Below are 20,354 nucleotides of genomic sequence, written 5' to 3'. Positions count from 1 at the left end.
GTCCCCACGCCGTGCTCCGGGCTGGAAGCGCCCTGTCCCCAGGGGTGACACAGCCCCGGGGGTGACTGTCCCTGCCGGGGTCCCAGTGCTGCAGAAGGGGCATGTGCCCGCAGGGCTGTGGGGTGAGTCCATGGGCAGCTCTGGATGCTTTGGGCCTCCAGTTCAGTGGTCAGACTCAATGATTTTGGAGGCTTTTCCAACCTAAAGGCTTGTGTGAGCTGCTGGGGGTTGCAGGCAGGAGCCAGTGCCAGGTCAGGGCTGGCACATCCCTCCCCTCACACGCTGGCTGTGCCACCACCCTGCACACAGGTGCACCCCCCTGGCCCAGGGCTGGTGTGTGTCACACCCTCTGCACCAGGAGTGACCTTGAGCACATTGCAGAGCAGGAAATATGGATCCCTCGGAGTTTCAGCCATTACAAAACACATCTTCCCATCCCTCCACCCCCAAACACCACTGCTCTTACCTGCAGGCTCTCAGCAGACAGGCTGGGGTGAATGTCTGGCCTCTGTCCTTCCTGCACATGTGGAGGACAGGGTGGGAAATGCCTTTTCCACCATTCAGCCGAGCATCCAGAAGAGATTTAACTGCGTGTGAGCTTCTGGGTATTTGCACTCATTTCAGGATTCAGTAAAACCTTAATCTACAGCATAATCTCTGAGCATCACATCTGTGCAAGGGACAAAAGGATGGGGGGGCTGCTGGCAGGGGGTTTGTCCCAGCAAAGGCTGCTGTGGAGGTCGCCAGCCTTGGGCCTGGTTTTCCTGGGGGGCTGGAGGGGTTGGCAGAGACCCACAGGATGTGAGGAGCTGGGGGGTCATTCCAGTCCCTCCAGTCCTGCTGCTGTCTGCCAGCCGTGGGAACAAGGACCCTGCTGGCAGCATAGGACACCCTTGATGCAATCCATGCAGTGAAGGAGAATCTCCTTTGCCTTTGGATGAGGCTCTGTGGCTTTTGGGGGACTGTGGGAGAGGGCTGGAACAGCCTCTCAGACCAGGAGACAGAATCCTCTGGCTTTGCATCCTAAACACCCACACAGAAGGAGCCTTTCCTAGGTGGGGACACTGAACTGCTTCTCCTCCCTCAAACACCCACTGACAGCCAGCACAGGATAAATCAGAACCTCTGGAGTTCACACTGGCAGGCAGGACCTGCACAGACCAGCACAACACAAAGTCAGGGCCAAGAAACCAAATGCCTGAACCCCTCGGGCTGGATGGGGGCAGAACCAGTCTGGTTTTCCAGTTCCTCCCCTTCTTCAGGAGGGGGTAGGTCCAAGCCCAGCATGTGCTGTGTGTACTGCAGGGAGGGAGGCTGTGCTGCCTGAAGAGGAGCATCCCAAAGCCACCATCCCAAGGCCACCATCCCAAAGCTGGCATGTCCCAGCTCCCAGACTGGCTGGAGCTGCCCAGGGAGGCACAGGGCACAGGGCAGATCCAGCTGCTGAGCTACACTGGCCCCACAAGGAGCAGTTATTCCTAAATTCCACGTGGAATTTAAAAAACCTCCTCTCAGGTGGTGGGGAGGCTCCTGCCGCAGCTCTTACCCCAGGGAGGCTGATGTGGGGGGTTGGGACCTGGGGCACATCCTACCACACACAGAACACCTCCCCAAAACCCCAGCACCGTAAGGAAGCCGCTGAGGCCCAGAGCAGGGCATCCCTCCGTGCCGGGAGCCGAACCCCGGCACAGCTCGGCGAGGTTTCCTCTGCCGCCGGTGAGCGATGTCTCACATCCTCCCCGGCCATAATGGGCTGAAAAACACAGTTCCCCTGTGGATTCAGCCCGTTTCCTCCTATTCTTTAACAGGAAGCTGTGTGAGAGTCAGCCCGGGCGGGCGAATCGCTGCTGGCGGTCCCTCCCGGCATGGCCAGAGGCTCCGCGAGCCCAGAGCAGCGCGGAGATGCTGCTCCCGTGCCTCCATCCCTTCCTCTGGCTCCTCCTGCTGCTTCCAGGTGAGCTGCTCCGCACACCCCGGGCAGCCCGAGGGGGTTTGGGGGGTCCGGCTCCACGGGGGGCTCCAAAGGGAACCGGGGAGAGGCTGGGAGCTGCCGCTGGACAGCTCAGCCTTCCAGCTCAAGGGTGGCAGGAGTCAGGGTGTTGGGAAAATGTGACTTTGTCGGGTTTACAGGGTTTGTTTGGTAGTGCTGGAATACAAAGATTTGTTTCCTGGTTAATGAAAAGAGTGTTTCTGCTGAGGCGTTTGGAATAAGTGGCTTTTGTCAAGTAAGAGTAAAGGTGGAATGTTTCAATGTGCAGGACATTGTTTTCCTCAAAAATACTTTTTATTTGCACTTTTTACTCTCATTATTATAAATACAAAGCCTACGTGCAAGGCTCGTGCAGAGCACACCTCGTCCTTGCTGTAATAATTCTGCTGCTTTGGGGTAATTCTGGTTTAACTTCTCTCTCCCATGCGAGTCGAGATGTGGGATGAAGGAGCTGGTTTCCCTTTCCAAAGGATGTCAGGTTGCTTTTCCCTGCATTGTCAGGCCCCTCTTGCCTTGCTGACAGCTGTAGTAGCTGGGAGCTGGAATACATTCAAAGGAATATAAAATAATGTGTCTCCAGCTCCGAGGTTTTATCATTAAACTATAGAAGCTGCCTCGGGTTACAGCCACTGTGCTGGTAATAATGGGATTTTTAAAAGGCAGAGAATCACAGAATGGTTTGTGTTGGAAAGGAAAGATCATCTCATTCTGTAGCATACAGAAAGCAATTTGGTTTGTAGTTGTATAATTCCAAGAAATAAGAGCACATGGATTGGAAATTTTCTCTCTTCATTAGAGGGCGGCACTGCAGCCTTCAGCGGGGGGAGGGGGGATTTGGTGCTTGGGATCAGAGCAAGGATCACATCAAGGGGCTTTGAGCGCCCTGTGACACTCCTCAATGCCCACCCAGAATGCTGCTTTCCCTCTTAAAACTACTTGGAAGGGCTTTTCTGGAACAGGAATGGCACAGAGGAGGTCAGGCCCCCTCCCTGGCTGGGCTGCACCATGCCGAGATCCATGGAGTGGGAATCCCAGAGGCACTGCCCAGAATTCCAGCTTCCAGGAGCACCTGGCTGCTGCAGCACCCGGTGGAAGGGATGCCACCCTCTGTGCTTCAGTCCCGACAGCATCACTCTGTCCTCCCAAAGCCACCTAAACCAGGTCTAAAATCAGGGGCTGGGACCGTCCCCCTCCATGGTCACAGAGTGTCACACCTCTCCCACCAAGCCAGCCTTCCCTGGGATGTGTCCTAGCTCCCTCTTCTGCACTGATCCAACAGCCCCAGAATGGCTTTTTGGTTTCATTTTTAGTTTGACAGCAAGTCCCTCAGGTGGTGCAGCCCCTGGGGAAAGCTTCTGCACAAGGCAAAGCAGCAGCTTAGTGAGAGGGGCAGGCAGGCTCTGTACTGCTGCTGATTTCCAGGCACAGTAGCAGCTGGAAAAAGGAATTAGGGGCTCTGGAACGAGGCTGCCCGCCCTGGGGAGGATGGAGGTAACCTTGAGGAGACAGAGAATCAGCTTTGGCTGGACACTTACACCTGCCTGGTCTCACACGGGCCTTTCTCGCTTTTGCTTGGTGCAAATTCAGTATTTTATTAAGTTATCCTTTCCTAAATTAAATTTCTCTGTTCTCATGGTTATTTCTGAAGGGAGGTTCAAATAAGGGAGGTTCAAACTGTTATTTTGAAATTGCTGAAGTGAGAAGGTCTGGCACATTTCCAATTTGTTTTTCCTCCCCCCAGAAACACTTAGCAGAAAATTTGTCCAAACAAACCTCTTCCTATGGACCCTTCCCGTTACAATGGGCAGGCGTTTTCCAGACAAAAGATTTCCACTGAAAAAATTCCTCCTCAAAGCTGATGAAAACCCAGCAGGATTTCCCACTGTTGTTGTTCCATCCACTGCTCTCCTTATCTGTGCCACAGCCTGTGGATGGATAATGCCATGAGAAATGTGTTGTTTCAGAACTAAACATGTATTCTGAGATATATTTTTGATATCATCAAAAATGGGGTGCAGCTAAAGGACAGGTACCTGGATTCCAGACTTGCACCCTCAAACCAGGGCATCCTAAAGCAAATTTCTCAACCAAGGGTGAGGCGAGCCCAGCCCTGACGTGGTGAACAAGGAAGAGAAAGCAGGAGGTGGTTTGGAGAAATGTTTGTTCACACAACAAACTGCTCCCTTCGGTGACACAAAACCCCTCGGTGACTGCAGAATGACTGCAGCAGCTTCCAGGAATTCTGCCCCATTTACAATAGGTGAGTCAACAACAGGTGTCCTTGCAGGAGGTGCTGCTGGTGTCCCAAAGCCAGGAACGTCCTGCTGGGGAGCCAGGCTGGAGAGGGGACCTGGGGCTTCTGCAGCACCAGCACAGCCCCAGCTGGGAGCTCTCCTGGCTCCAGTTCCCACAGGAGCCCCCCCAGCATGACCCAACCACCTCAGCAAGGGAGAAGCTCCCATAGGAGTCCAGAGCAGGCACCAGGATGGTCAGAGGGATGGAGCAGCTCTGCCATGGGGGAGTGCTGGGAGAGCTGGGGGTGCTCGTCTGGAGAAGGGAAAGCTCCAAGGAGACCTCAGAGCCTCTTCCAGGGCCTAAAGGGGCTCCAGGAGAGCTGGAGAGGGACGGGGGACAAGGGATGGAGGGACAGGACACAGGGAATGTCCTTAAGCTGAAGGAGGGCGGCTCTGCAGGTGGGGTCTACCCAAGCCAGGCAGAATCCCCCCTGCCCTGCTGCCCACACTGTGGGGATATGGGAGAATACATAAAGAGTTAGGAAATGTGGGAATAAAACTTGGGTCATTCACCCAAAATCCAGACTCGGATGAATTGTCAGGCCAAGATGCTTTACCTGCTCTGTAGCTGTTGCTTCTATGAAACTGGAACCTCTTCCAAGCAGGGTTATCCTTCAACTGCTCCCCTGGCACTCAAGCCAGGACACTCAAGAAAAGCAGGTGGAAAGAACAGGAGTTATGAGAAATCCCTCAGCCACCAGCCCCCTTCACACCTTGTCTCCTGAACCAGTCCCAGCAGATCACATTCCTGCTTGGTGGTTCATAAACGTCATAGAGCAGCACTCAAAAATACCCTGGGGAATCTCAGAATTAATGGAAAGGATAATCAGTTTGGGAAGAAACTCGGAAAGTCTCCTCTGTAAAGTGCTTTGAGCTCTGCTAATAAATAATATTATTTAAAAAACTGTAGGTAGGCAAAAAGTACAGGCTGGGCCCTGGGTCCCAGCAAGCCTGGATTGGTGGTGCCCCCATTTTCATTTGCATTGGGCATGGAGTGATTTCCCCTCCAAAATCCCAGACCCAGCCCCAAACCTGAGAAGCTGCATGGCCAGGAGGAGGACAGGACCCACATCAGGAGCAACCTAGAGCTCTAAAATAAGCTGCTCAGGAGGGAGATGGGAGGGTGATGGAGCAGCAGCCTGGTGGAGCAGTGGTGGTGCAGCCAGGAGAAAAGCCAGGCTGCTTTTCCTTCCAGGAACAACCCCTTCCATGGACAAACCAGCCCTGGGCAGCACAGGGATGCAGCAGAGCCACTCTGTGCTCACAGCTTCCCCACATTGTTTTTCTCCCTTGGTTATTTTCTACATCCAAGTGGGTTTTAATTGCCTCCTACTAAGATCTGCTTCCAGAGAGGAGCATGGAATGTGGTGCTTGGAGAGGATGCCCAGGCCCAGCCCTTGAGGACGGGCAGAGGAAGGCAACAATTAATTTTAATTGCTGATGAGATCCGGGATTAATTCCTGGCTCTCTAAACTTTCCATAACATTTTGACTGAGTCATTACAACCCAGAAGAACTTGGCAGCCAGTTGCCAACCCCTCCATGCCATTTGGGAATGAAGCTCTTCTGTGGATCTGGCCCTGATTTGGGCTGTCAGTTATCCATCCAGCAGAACAAGACTTCTTCTCTCTCTTCTCCACAATTCCCACCCCATCTGGTCTGCTGTGAGACCCTCAAGGCAGAGACCTCTTACTTAGGCACTTAATAAAACACAACCTAGGCTTTGGCAGAACTCTCTGCTTTCCAGGTTTCCTAAAAGAGGAATTTTTCCTTTGTGGAAGTCCTAAGAACTGGGTGTTGCTCACTGCTGCTGTGTTTCATCCAGGAAACAGCTGCACCTGTGTTAAGTGGTTGGTATTTTTTTTGTCTTGGGTCATCTGACAGAAGTGCCAATATCTGAGTTGCAAAGCAAGCACAGGGTGACTCAGAGGTACAGCACTGCCCCGTGGGCTCTGCAGGTGGGACATCACCCAGAAGTGCCAGGGAGGGGACGAGCCCAGGGTTCCTTGTCTCTGGGAATAGATGCTCCCTCTCCATCGGCAGTTCTGAGTGGACAGGAGCAGTCCCTGTGACTCCACACCAGTGCCAGAGGTCCTCCCCAATGACTCCAGCCCTCTATGAACGCAGGCTGGACACCACAAGCCTGCCTTGAGCCTGATCTAAAACCTGCTAAAGCTTTTCCAGCAGCTGGCTCAGATCTCCATAGGAGGCCCTGGCAAAGTTTGAGGTTTTAAATAGTCCCTTTCTTTGGTCAGCAGCTGGAAAAACCATGCTTTAAATGTCTACAATTGCCAAAAATAAGACCAAAGCAGAAATACCTAAAATTCACTGGTCTTTTGGTTGACATCACCTTCTTTGTGCTGAGGAGTGAGTGGGGTGAGCTGCTGGCTTTGGAAGTATCTCAGCTGCCACAAGAGAAGGCTCCAGGTCAGTGTAGACACACCTAGCCCCACAGAAAAACAACTGCCAAAAACAGAAATCCAAAATTCTCCTGTTTACCCTTTGGAAAAATCAAACCGGAAAGCTGCGAGCAGAAGTGCGAAATGGAGCTGCAGCCCCAATGTGCTCCTCTGCAGCCCTGCAGCTCCAGTGCCTAACTGAGACTTTCCCATGACAGCAGCAGCACAAAGCCGTATTTCCCATCGTAAATCCCTCAGCCAGCTCCCAGTCTCCACCCAGGACTGCACAGTCCAGCTGTAAATCCTTTGCACCCAAACACGCAACAAACTCCTTGGCAGTGCCTTCCTCGTGGAAGGGCTTTGATGTTTATTACAATTCCAGCTGCACCAGCCGTGTCCTGGTTATTGCTGGGAGCTGTTTATACAGCCAGGGCTCTCCATGCTGGCAGCAGCACTGGGAGGGAATGGTTTCCAACTCCAGAATCCCCTGGGATATCTGCAGGGAGCTGAGACACGTGGCAGGCTTTGTTCATCCCCATCCTGCTGCCCAGCCCCGCAACGGGAGTTCGGTCTCATCCTGCTTTGCACAATCCATCCCACTCCTGGGGATCTGGGATGCTGAGCACCCTCCCCAAAAGAAAACACCCAATAGAACAGGACTTTTGCTTATTTGAGTTGGCAGGGAAGGCATAACAAGCAGCAGCAGCCAGAAGTCGGAGCCAGGCCTGCTCCACTTTGAATTGAAGCGTGGATGTGTTTAGAGAAGCCAGGGCCCTTTATTCCGGAGCAGAATGCCAGAAGGGGATCTCCAGCCCTCAGCCTCCCCACAGCAACACTCCAGAGCAGGGCAAGCATCAACCACAGGAGCTCTGGGAACTGAGCAGTGGGAAAAAACTGCCTTTTCATCTTTTTTACAATGACCACAAGGTTTAGGTGTGCAAACATAGAGCCTCAGAAGGTCTCCAGTGTGACCCTCAGCGACAGGACATGCTGCAGTGAAGAAAGCGTTGTGTACAATCATTTCCTCCTGTCCAAGGGATGCTGGAGCTGGCCCGTGGATTATTCCATCAGGGATGGCAGACATGGCAACGTCACCTCCCTCACCCTCAGCTTCCTCCCATCCCCAGAGGTTCTGTTCAGGCTCTCAAATTTCTCCTCATCTGCACCAAAAATGGTGGAATAAATGTCCAGCTCAGTGCCTTCATTCCCCTTTTGCTTTGGCAAAGGCTAAGTGCAGACAGCAGCTCTTTCTCCAGTGAGTCTGGGTGCTTCCACATGCCATGTCCATGAAAAAGGACCTGTGAGTAATTCCATAAATGTGCCACAGCTACTTCTCCCCACAGGAAAATGAGACAATGGGTCTTACAAGGGAATTCTGGAGAAAGAGGAGCTGTTTGAGTCTGGCAGCTGCTGGAGGATATTGATCCCCTATGATGATCTCAGCACATTATTTTTTGTGCTGAATGTAGAGAATATCTGAAGGCATTTGCAAACCAACCTCCAGAATCATCCCCCTTCCTCAAAAGAAGCATTTCTACCTTTTTAGGAAGGGCAAAAATGTGCCTAAAACATTCTTTTTTTTCCATGATGTTAATTGATTTAGTAGATGATGGTACAGCTGCCCATAACTCTTATTGCCCTGATGCTCCTTGAAGTTGCTCTTCAAACCCCCCAGGGAAGGATATCCCATAAATTCTCCAACACCGTCACTCCTAGCACCTCACCAGCCCTGTGCTACGGCAGGTTCCTATTTCCCAGCCTCCCTGTTCCTTGCTGCACATAAAGGTCCTTGTTTCCTGATCCTGCTCCAAATGGTGTTAGAAAATCAACCTGTCCCTTCCTCTCTGAGTGATTAAGGATCTGTTCCTGTCTCCTCTTTCATGGATTGAGCAGGACAGTTTTCCCAGCCTGCTGCCCAGTTATTAGAAGAGGAAAAACATGGAAAAGGTCTGAATAGTCCACTCTGATTTTCACAGCCAAACCGTGTCTGGGAATAAACCACATTTTATTATGTATTCACCATGGTTTACACACTTCCTGTCTGGCTGGGATCATTGTCATAAAGTCTCAGACATGAAAACAATTACGGCTCCAAAGCAATTCCATGAGGAAAATGAGATCAATCGGGAACTCGCTACACCCAGAGGGTGCTGAGGGTGAGCTCTGAGCCAGAAGCACACTCAGGGCTGAGGGTCTCCTTCCAGACACCCCTCCCTGCCAGGGCCCTCGGCCTCCCCCAGGCACCAGCAGCTCATGGACCTACCCCAAAGTTCATCTGCATCACCCCTACAGCTCCTGGCATCAAACCCTGGAATCACAGAGTGCTTTGGGCTGGGAGGGTCCCTAAAGCCGATCTCATCCCACCCGCTGCCATGGGCAGGGACCCTTCCACTGTCCCAGGCTGCTCCGATCCCCCTTCAGCCTGGCCTTGGGCACTGCCAGGGATCCAGGGGCAGCCACAGCTGCTCTGGGCACCCTGTGCCAGGGCCTGCCCACTTTTCCAGGGAGAATTTCCTTCCTGGAGGGCAGGTTCTGGCTGAAAATGGGCACTGTTGTGCCCTGGCTGGTGCTGCCTGGCTGGACCCTCCCCTGCACCTCCTGCAAAGGCTCTGCTCCCACCACTGAGCCCTGAGGCATCATGAGGGGACAGTGTGCTGGAAGGATTCAACCTTCCCTGCTGCCCCTTTCTGCCCAAATCCTTTTTCTCCCATGGGACTCTGGAGAGATGGATCACCAGGGGAGTCAGATTCAGCTGTTTTCTGTACCTGTAGTGTCATTTCTTTCATTAAACTTAACCACGGAGAGCACCAGGGTCACCACCAATAACCATTTGAAAATCCCAATTAGAATGTACATTCCAGCAATGACAGACTCAAAGTCACCTTCCCAAAGTGAAATCAGCTGGGTTTGATTTGAGCTTTTAAAGTGCATTTACATTTTCCAGGTCTTGTCCTAGAGTGTGGGACATTTTTCTCCCATTTTCACGGGCAGCATTTTTAATTGGCATCTCATCTAACCCTTGGGGTTGCACTAGATGACCTTGAAAGCTCCTGTCGAAGCCAAAATACTCTTTAAGCTGGGGCTTAAAGGAAAACATCATGGATGCTAAGAGTAGGAAATGTGAGGGATGGGGGCAGGAATGCTTTGTCATGAACCCAAAAGAAAAGCAAACAAATAAACCAACCAAAGCCACCTTTCAGTTGAGGAACTGGGGACTGAGTGAAACACCTACAACCTTGTACGGACCTCCAGGAATGCCCAGCCCTACGGGGAAGGCAGCTCCTGAGGGCTGAAGCTCCCTCCAGGCTCACAGCCCCAGGCTTCAGCTTCCCAGGATACACAGGATAGGAAGGAGAACTGTCCCATCGGCTCCTGGAAGCCTTTACAAACCTCATCCATCCATTCCTTAAGGTCTCAAGGGAACAAAGTGTTCCAATGTGTCTTAGCTCTGAAGAGCTCCAGAAAGCAGGTCACACACCCTTCTGTGTCAGGGCTGAGCTGAGGCAAACAGCTCACGGGGAGGGAATGACCCCATGGATTTCTACAGCCCCCCAAAGGCTGGATAAACTGGTTAGATAAACTCCACTACTAATTTATTCAGATCCTGATAGTTTTACACTCAGTAAAACTTCTTTGCTACTACTTCTCTGCTAATGCTTTTGGGGGAATCCCATATTTCAAAATCATTCTGACAGAAGATGAGGCAAACCCAAACCACACAAGGAACAAGAACAGCAGTGCATTAGTGACCACCACAGATGAGCACCACTCACACTCTGCTCTTTCCTTTCAGGTTCTACAGCTTCCACAAACTCCTCCACCCCTGCTGGAACAGGTACCTCTGCCTTGTGGTGTGCTTTATGAGTCTGTTTGGATGTGGAGGCACATGGAAATGGGGGCATGCACATGGAAAGGGGGGGAGGCACATGGAAATGGGGGGATGCAAATGGAGAGGCCCCAAATGGGACCCTGATTCAAAGCTCCCATCTGCTGAGGGATCTTCTCCCAGCATCCTGCCTCTGCCTGCCCCATCCATCACCACTCACCCCCAGATCTCCGGGGGACATGGAGGACACTGTGCCCCAGAGGGTGACCTGGCTTGGCTCCCTTTTGTCCAGAAGGGAGCAAGGCTGTGCTCCAGGAAGCCTGGGGAAAGCAGAGGGATCCTGCCTCATCTGTGCTCCCTGTTTCCTCAGCTGCTTCCCAGCAGCAATGAATCCATGGAGCCACAGCCACACCAAGCCCTCTCCTTGGCATCTCTTGTTCCCCTCACCCTTTCTGCTCTCTTGGCTGCCATGGCCCCTTTCTGGTCCATCCTCCAACCCTCTCTGTGGGATCCCACCAGCCTGGAAGTGTCACCTCCATGCCTCTGCTTGTGTTCCAGGTCAATTCCAACCAACAGCACCCAGCCCTGAAGCAAAGAACCACAGCTCAGGTAATGCTCAGCTGGAGACCAAGGACAGCAGCCTGGGGCCATCCCAGTGTGGAACTGCTCTGACCTCAGTGCAGCTGGGCAGCCCTGCAGTAACTGGGGCTGTGCAGAGGACAGTGGTGAGGAGGAAGGAAATTTTATGGTGTCAGGTCTTCTAATCCAGCCAACTCACCCCGCAGGGATCAAGGCACAGGAGTGAGCAAAACCAGGGGAAAAATCTTCAAATTCAATAGGGAGAATGAGATGATTATATGTCACTATTGGACACGAAATAAAGATGCTTGACTCCAGTTTAGCAGGCAGAAGAAAATCAGAAGGCTTTATTTACAAATTCATTCATCCCTTTTATAACATGCTGTGCTAAAAAGGCACATTATTGGTCCATAGGATGGACACCTCTCCCTTGGTTAAGTAACTCAAACAACACCTGGGAGAGAGGTTTTTATGGGAAAGGAATATTGTTTACTCAGAAATGTTACGGGAAGAAAAGTTATTTACACTGCTGCTTGGGAAAAGAGAAACTGCTGAGAAGTTTCCCTTGGGAAAGCTGAGAGTTAGCAAACTCTCAGCTTTCAGAACATCAGACCCACAATCATAGAGTGGAATCCCAGAATGGTTTGGGTTGGAAGAGACTTTAAAACTCATCCCATTCCCCATGGGCAGGGAGATCTTCTGCTATCCCAGGTTACTCCAAGCCCTGTCCAACCTGGCTGATCTTTAAGATCCTTTCCAATCCAAGCTTTCCTCTGATTTTGTGACATGTACAGAAAACCAATTAGACAAGAAATGATCTCTCCAGCTCCACATCTGTTAGTGTCCACTTGGATCTTTGGAGACAGATCTCTTCCTGCCATGTTTCAGGAAAAAAACAAACCTAAGCATAGCTACGCTTCCAGAAGGACCCCAAAAATATCAAGGAATAAGATCTCAAAAAGATCTCTGCTTCTGTTTCCAAGGCTTGCAGAAAAAAAAAGAAACTTAAACTTAATCCTAAATTCTAATATTTCAGTGAGGCATTTGAATAAAGAGGGAAAAAAAGCCAGCACACTAACCTTGAAACCATTCCCCCATTTTCTCAATTTATTGGAAAGCCAAGAGCAGTCTAGACAGGGAGCCTGCCTGTAAATTCCCAGCTGGTGATGCACTCCTCCTTGCAGAGGGATTACTGAAAGCTTTTCCCACACATCTTGCTCTGGATCGAGTGCAGTTTGGAGCAGGTTGAGCAGAAGACGGAGCCTCCAGACCACTCCAAGAGCTGAGTTATTTGTACTTCGAGACTCTCAGTGAAATGAAAGGTGAAAGTTGGCATTTCAGAACACAAGGAAAAGATCACATGGGTGCCAGGCAGCTCCAGGCAGGTCAAGTGTCCAGTGACACAAACACCTTCACTTTTCAGAGCAGGGAAAGAAGCAGTGGCAAACCCTGACTTTCTCCACGTGTTTGCTGAGCTCTGCCAGCTCAGCATCTCCTCACAGTGAAAAGAGCAAAAGGAAATTCCAAAGTACAAGAGCTCCTTGAGTCTGAGCAGGATGAAGGCTATTTCCCTGCTTTCCCTAGCAGATTATTCCTATCTCTCAAGGAATTTGAGGGCTCTGCAATAGCTGTGCCCTCTCCAAGCTGTTTCTGAGCTAAACCTTTTGAAGTAACACCACAATTTCCCTACAGAGCCGTCAGTAAAATCAACACCACCGACTGACCTAAGCCTCACCTCTGTGGGTCAAACTACTACAGCCAAACCCTCCCCCACCACTACAACAGCCCTGACAGCAACCAGTGAGAGAGGTAAGGATGGAAAACTCAAATATTTGCTCAGGCAGGACCTTTTTGTGCCTCCCTCCTTATCCAAGCCAAACTACAGGCATCAGAATATTGGGCTAGTCCACCCTGTGCTGGTTATTCAGCAATTCTGCAAATATTGAATTTCTCAGAGTCTTTGCTGAAAGAGCAGCTTATTCCAGCTCCCCAGATGGACACAGCCTGGCCAAGCCCATATCAGAAAATCCAGATCATGCTCTATCAAATATTGGAGCAGTCCAGCTGCCCCAGGCTCCCTCTCCCAAGCTCACCTGTCAGGTACACTCTGAGCTCACTTCATACCTGCCTAACTGGGCATCCTGATGTCTGTCTGGAGGGAAAGTATCATGCAAATAAAGATTTTTTTACTCCACGGACACCCAACAGCTCTTCCCAGTGGAATTTGCCATGGCCTCCCAAATTAATTGTCCTTTTCTATGTTTTCTTTATCTAGATGATAAGTCCAGTGGAAACGCAAGCACAGCAGCTCCTTCTCCAACACCTCAAGGTACTTTGTCCTTTTAGAGACCAACAATAAGATCAGATAATTTGATGGCAATCAATAGCACAGGTTCTCTAAGCATGAGTCTTTTCTGGGGGGTGAGCCATCCAAAATCACATCTGGTGTCTTTATAAGCAGTGATAAAACACAAGATAAATGCTCTTAATATCCTCTGCTGGGATGAACTTGAGCAGCTGAACAATGGATCTGTGTTTAGGAGAGGGGAGTCCTTTTAAAATCTTTTTAAATAAATATAATTTTGCTTTTGACAGTTTGCTTAACCCAACCTGTAGGCACAAATTAGACAATTCAGTAAGAATTTTCTCAGAATAAGGGCAGAATTCAAGTGACTGGAAGACTGAAATCTGACAACTGACCTAATTCTCCATTAAAAGTTCAGCCTCAAAAATCTGCAATGGTCAGGAAACTGGTCTGCCTCTCCAAGTACCTGTCAGATCTGTAACACAAGCGAGGTGAGGCAGCCGTGGTCAGCTGTGCCTACACAGATGCCCACCCAGCACGGCTGTGCCCAGCTAAGCCAGAAGCCCTTTGCTCAGAGCAGATTGCTGTTCATTCCAGCCCTGAGGAGCTCCACGCTTCTTTGACTAAAGATGCTGATGCTTCCAAAAGCCAGGTCTCCCATTGTGTGGGACCCAACATTTCCCAGGGATGGGGTATCCGTGCCAAGCTCGGCAAACCACAGCCTCTGCCTGCAGCTAGAAGAACAATTTTGAAATGAAACAAAGAATTTGATGAGTGGGGAAAAAATTGTACAGGAGCAGACCCTGCTTCTCCAGACTGTTCTGCTCCTTGTGGCTTTTAAAACAGTTAGATTTATTATTTCATGCCTTTACTGCTTTTTCTTCTGGCTTTTGGCAAAATCTCATTCCAAATCAGGGATGTTTGCTGTGGGACAGGAGCTGGGGCAGTGCCAGGATCTGTGCACACCTCTCCAGGCACCACATCCCCTTGGCCAGAGCTGCTGCTGGGAACGTGTGGATGGGAAAACAGGGAACAAGATCCTACGTGACCTACAGAAGATCCTCTGAAGTATCACTTTCGGTCTCCTGGCAGGGCCTGTAGCTGCTCATTAAGGTCGATGCAGACACTCTGGCTGTTCAACAACAGCCTGGAGGCAGCAAAGGATGTTTTTTCTCTGTACAAGTGAAACACACGGGCTGGCTTTACATTTTCTTGCACAGGCACTGGAAGCAGCTGTCACAAACCAAGCAGCTTCACACAAGTCAGTTTATCCCACTGAGAACTGGAGTCCTGCTTGGACAAACCTCTGTGCTGCCACAGCTAGACTACATATGGTTACCAGTTAGACCAACTCAAACCTGTTTCATTCCTTCTAGATAACCCAGCATAGCAAATTCACTAATTTCAAATCTAGGGACAAGCCAAACACTCAATCCACACCCACATTCTGCATTATTTTTTCCCCTAATCAGACTTATTTTAAACTCTCAATGTTTATGACCTACAGCACATCTATAACCTTCCCAGCTCAGTCTTCCAGCCTTGCTTTGCTGTTTCTGCCCCAAACCTGTACCTGGGACTGGAGACACTAAAGAGTTTACAAAGGGGTATTTGAATTTTGGTTCTCTAGGCTTCCATTTGGACATGGAAAATAGTAAAAAGTACATTTGGTGGGAAGCTTTGAGGTGGGAATATTAATTCCATGTTTCCCCAGGTATTGCCGGCACTACTGTGAATCCATTCTGCTCTCCATTAATTCCTTTGATTCTTGGATGTCACTGGAGGTCAAGACTCACATTCTGTGTCTCTCTGTGCAGGTCAGGACCCCGTGAGGAATGAGAGCACCACAACATCAGCGACTCAAGGTGCTTCCTCCTCACAGAGAGGCGATCCCTGCTCCCTATTTTATATTCCCCTGCGCAGCCAGCAGCAAGGCAATCACACGGTTGTCTTCAAGGCAGCGTGGACACCAGTGATTTCCTGAGTGGTGATGAACATCCCATCCAGCCCTTGAAAAGTCTGTAAAGCTCTGCAGAAACAGCTCTCCAGAGCAACCTCTTGAGCCTGGGAACAGCAGGAAAGCTGCCATTATGGCAAAAGGTTGTAAAAGGAGGGAGACTGGACAAATTCCCTCCTCAAATGTAGTGCCAGCTCTGACTTTGACCTTTCCTCACTGGGGTCCCAGAAGGAAACCCTGTGGCTGCTCTCAGCTTGTCCATTAAAGGGGCCCCACCAAGGCAATGATTCCACACAGGTCTCCCTCCCTTTGCTGTTAAGACTGATGGGTCTGGCCAGGATCCAAACTTGGTCCCTTCAGTGAAGTGCAAGTGAGAGTTAGGGCCTCTAGCATTGCTAGGAATCCTCTTCCTCGTTGTGGAAGAATGACTTTTATGTATATGTACACTTCTCCTCTCTGTAGGCACCTCAGAACCCATCACCCCAACACCCAACTCCTCCAGCCAATTACCTGAGCCCACCCCGACAGACGAGAAATCACCGCTGACAGTGGCAGCTTTTGGTAAGGTCTTGTGCCACCCCTGGGGAGAGGAGGGGGCTCTCTTTCACCAGGCCATGCTGGTTTGGACACCCAAATTCATGGGGCCCTGGCACAGGGTGCCCAGAGAGGCTGTGGCTGCCCCTGGATCCCTGGCAGTGTCCCGGGCCACGCTGGACACGGCTTGGAGCAACCTGGGCTGGTGGAAGGTGTCCCTGCCCATGGCAGGGGGTGGAATGGGATGATCTTTAAGGTCCCTCCCAGCCCAAACCATTCCATGATTCCAGGATTCTATGTCCGAAGGATTCTTAGCAGGACAAATTTCCTGTGCAAAGAATGGTTTGATTGATTGAGGCCTGACGTCAGTATCAAATCAACTTGATTTAAAGTGTCTAGAGGTGGTTTATGGGACAGATAACATCACCCACAGCTCTAGCTTCTCTCTCCCTTTTACATTACATATTTATGTGGCTTTACACACTTTGGGGATAAGATTTACCAACTGTAGCAGGAACATATGGACTCCTATCAATCTTCAGTGTAACCAACTGACTTCTGCCTTCCTGGCACTGCCTTACCAATTAAGTATTTATTGATTAAGTATTCATAGAAGTCCTTAGAGATTAACACACAGGAGGATAAAGCTATTTGTTCTAACAACTGTTTGCTTCTCTGCCTATTACGAACCATGCTCACATTAATGAAAATATTGATTTCCTAGCCAAGTTTTGATGGCAGAGTCTCCCTGCTGCTCAGACAGTTCTTTCCTCCATCCCCAGGTGTCATCAGCTTTGTTGTTATCCTGATAGTGGTGGTGATCATCCTGGTCAGCGTGGTCAGCCTGAGGTTCAAGTGCAACCACTCCAAGGACTCAGAAGGTATTTGTCTGGGGGAATCTGTGCTTCCCTAATCAACAAATCACCAGAGTCCATGTGGATCTGGCAATTCCCAAAAGATGCATTTGAAAAGCTTACACAGTGGTGGGGAGGTTTGGAAGCCAGAGTGGAACATGGATTGAGCAGTCAGGAATGCAGTGTATCCTCCTCGCTAGAGCCCCAGCCCAGACTCTTCTGGATGTGGTCTCAAATTTCCTGCAGTTCAAATTCCAAGATGTGGGCAGCTCTTCCAGCAAAAAAAAAGCAGTTTGCTACTCTTTTTCCTTAGCAATCCCATTTCCGACGAAGCAGTGCCCAGCAGAGGGCAAGGCTGCTCTGCAGCAAGGCAGAATCCTTTCTAAAGCCCAACAGGGCCAGCACGTCCTGCCTGCACATCCCCTTAGCTGAAAGGATTTCTCTATTCAACTCCCAAGTCTTCCCCCACAGTGTCTCCAAGCTCATTCAGATTTCATTTATATCCCTGCACAGAATAATTCAGAATAGAGCTGACTTGTTTTGTGACTTCTCACCTCTACATCACCACCTGCTTTTCTCCCCCCAGACAAACAGAAACCAGGAGCCTCCATGGTATCAGAGAGGTAAGGCTGCTCATGCCACCCACATCTGATTTAGAGTGCCTGTTTTATCCCAGAGCTAATTTTAGCAAGGAAAAGAGTCTGCTTTGGTTATTTCAGGTGGAAGGAAGCTTGTCAAGACATCTTTGAGAGAGTTAGAAAAGCAAAATCAGCTTTGATAACACCTCATCCTCTGAGAGAGACATAGAGGATCAGTATTTTTAGGGGGCTCATTTCAAAGCTGCACTAAGACTCATCACCTTCCCAAAGCAGATTGATTGTCTTCCTTGCCTAGATAGAGCCTTGAGGTCTAAACTCGAGATTTTGGATCTCAAAGCAGTGTTAGGTATCTCCCAAGATGCCCGTTACCCTTTCCCAAAGGAGCCCCAGTTCAGAGATTTTTGGAAGAGAAGCATCAAGCAGACAATGGTCCATCAGAGCCCCATGGTCCATCACTGCTACTCCAGAGAGGCTGAATGTGGGAAAACAGCAGGAAACAAGGCCTGGAAGGGACCAAAACATATTGCTTCTATTTTTTCATCGTTTCCTAAGTTTCCTAAGCCCTGCTTTGAAAGGGGACAAGGGACACAGGGAGCAAAGTCTGTAAGTATTTAGGTGCCAAATTGGCATCAGCATGAGTTGTCACCAAATACCCTTAAAGATTGTGATCCAAGGATCTGAAGCCACTGAGGCAGAACATGCCAGAAAGTAGGACAGTGCCTAAGGTCCCCTGATCCCCAGTCATCCAGCCTCCACCAGCAAGGAATGCACATCCCAGACCTCAGGGTAGGAAAAAAGGAATTCCACATTCCAAAGCCTTGTAATTCAGTGTGGATGGGCCTGAATCAGGACAGCAGCTCAGTGTGTGGTGGAAACCAAACCTGGTCCCCTGGACCAGCCTTGGCCTTGCCTGTTTGCCTCCAGCTCTGTGCAAGAAATTTTGTCCCTGGAGGTGTCCAAGGAACACCTGGACGTGGCACTCAGTGCTCTGGTCTGCTTGACCAGGTGGTGATTGCTGAAAGGTTGGACTCAGTGATCTTGGATGTCTTTTCCAACCTCAGTGACTCTATGACTCTGTGATTCTCTCTCGTTTCCCAGAGTAATTAATTATCTCCTTCCCTCCATGGCAGCTGCTCAGCAGACACGAGACAGAAGGGGAACAACATCACTCTGATCTCCATGAAGAACATCAACACCAACAACAGCATGAGCTACCCCCCTTCAGAAAAGGTTTCCCTTTTCAGCCTTGCTTTTTAGGGAATCAGCTGGGGATCATTTCTCTGGCTGTATAAGAGCATGCCCTGAGGTATTTCTTTGCTCTTTTATTCCTTCAGAAGTATGACAAAAAACAGCTGCCGCCAAACTTCTAAAGGTCCAAACTGCTCCCAGTAAGCCTGGTGAAAATTTTGAGTGTCCATCTTAGGTTTACCTGGGCTGGCTGAACTCGAGGTACCAAGTTTACCTCATGTATACAGGTGACATCATCTGTGGCCAGGTCCAAAACTGGAGGGGTTTGCCATTAAATGAAGAGGTCTGTGAGAAATCGTGGTTTCACCCTCCAGCCCAGCTCATCCCCTCCTGCCCCACAGGTGGTTGAAGCACATCCCCATCAGTGCTCTCAGGTCCATCCCACATGAGGAATTCACATCATTTCAGTTGTTTTAAAGCTGGGGCTGAGTTTGGAGGAATACATTACTCCCTTTGTCAGCCCAACCAGGCTGGTGATGAACCACATTTTGTTCTTTTGGCAGGTGCTATGAAGCCAAGAGCCCAGAGCTTGAAGCTGACACGTGACAACCAGCAGTGGCTTTCTAGGTTCTTTTATTTTTCCTTCGGGGAAAGAGCAAGGGTGGACTTCATATATATAAATTATTATGTCCTTTCTGATCAGTACATTTACAGTAGTGTCCTACATAGCTTCCCCACCTGGGGCCTAAGGACCTTCTCCAGTTACAGCCTGCCACGCTCCATGGATGATATCTAACTCTATTTTTGATGTGCCTTCAAACACTCAATAATTCCAGCAGCAAGAAGCACCAAGGCACCATGCACTCCACTAATAAACCTCTGCCTTAGATTAATGGCCTTTATAGTCTGTGCCAGGCAGTCACGGGCTCGTTAATCAGCACAGCCCCACGCCGAGCCAGACCCGTGCATTGGGAAAGCCTGATCCGAAGCTGAAGGCCTGATGGGACTTAAATGCCCAAGTTCTAGGTCAAATCCCAGCATGACTGCTCCATGCCCCTTATCCCCAGTGCCCTCATTGTCCCCACAGCAGTGGGACGGTCACATCCACCTATCTCACAGGATTGTTGTGAGGCCTTGTTAATCCCTTGTCTGTAAAGCATTTGGACAGCCGTGAATTAAAGCCGCTGCTGAAATGCAAATTGCTATTTTAAACACTTTATTATTATTATTATTAATAACAATGGAGCTTCTGGACGGCAGATCGTTATCTCCTCACGCGTTCAGAGGCTCAGCTGAAGTGTAAGGAACAAAGTCCCTGCGTAGATCAGGGTTTATCTCTGTGTAAAATGAATGGTCATAAGCAAAATGCTGAGCTCCTTCAGCTCCTGGAGTGTGGCAGTCCAAGTTTGCCAGGAGAGCTTCCATCATCTCCACTATTGCTTTCCCAAAGCCTCCTTGAACCAGGACGAGCAGCATCCCCCTGTGCAATGCAAGAGGCAGCTGTGCTTTGAGCTGGCAAGGAATTGTTCAGCAAAAAAATTGCAACATTTTCAAAACTCCTGGTAAGAGGCAATGCCTTTTAACCTCTGACATCTGCACTGGGTAGTTTGATAAGTTGTTTCTTAATAAATGAAGCTTTTCTGGTAATATTTATGAAAAGTAAAATGTTGCCACTCACCCAGGCTCCATCAGACTGGTGAATTTGCTTAACACAGAATCCCATATAATTCTCAGTTAGATGGACCTAGACAGCTCCAGTTCCCAGAGTCCTAAGACTCCACACATGGAGCACAACAAGAAGATTTTTAGTGAAAGTAAAGCTTTAACAAA

At 49.8% G+C, this 20,354-nt stretch overlaps 1 protein-coding gene across 2 annotated transcripts; it reads left to right on the top strand.

Annotated features, from left to right (window-relative positions):
* The first annotated feature begins 1,573 nt into the window (after positions 1-1,573).
* On the top strand, positions 1,574-20,313 carry ECSCR (endothelial cell surface expressed chemotaxis and apoptosis regulator). Of its 2 annotated transcripts, XM_063413121.1 has the most exons (12): positions 1,576-1,716; positions 1,809-1,954; positions 10,476-10,517; positions 11,067-11,117; positions 12,780-12,896; positions 13,363-13,416; positions 15,210-15,257; positions 15,812-15,910; positions 16,666-16,764; positions 17,324-17,360; positions 18,467-18,566; positions 19,088-20,313. In XM_063413121.1, the coding sequence occupies exons 2-12, from the start codon at positions 1,903-1,905 to the stop codon at positions 19,094-19,096; spliced, it is 708 nt and encodes a 235-aa protein (XP_063269191.1). In that variant the 5' UTR covers positions 1,576-1,716; positions 1,809-1,902; the 3' UTR covers positions 19,097-20,313. The 2 variants fall into 2 exon arrangements, with proteins under 2 accessions (XP_063269190.1, XP_063269191.1); XM_063413120.1 differs by lacking the exon at positions 19,088-20,313 and having other exon boundaries at positions 1,574-1,716; positions 18,467-19,081.
* Positions 20,314-20,354: the final 41 nt, after the last annotated feature.

Source organism: Prinia subflava, chromosome 16 (assembly GCF_021018805.1).
Source record: "Prinia subflava isolate CZ2003 ecotype Zambia chromosome 16, Cam_Psub_1.2, whole genome shotgun sequence".
Classification (NCBI taxonomy): domain Eukaryota; kingdom Metazoa; phylum Chordata; class Aves; order Passeriformes; family Cisticolidae; genus Prinia; species Prinia subflava.
This window is presented reverse-complemented; position numbering and strand designations above follow the sequence as displayed.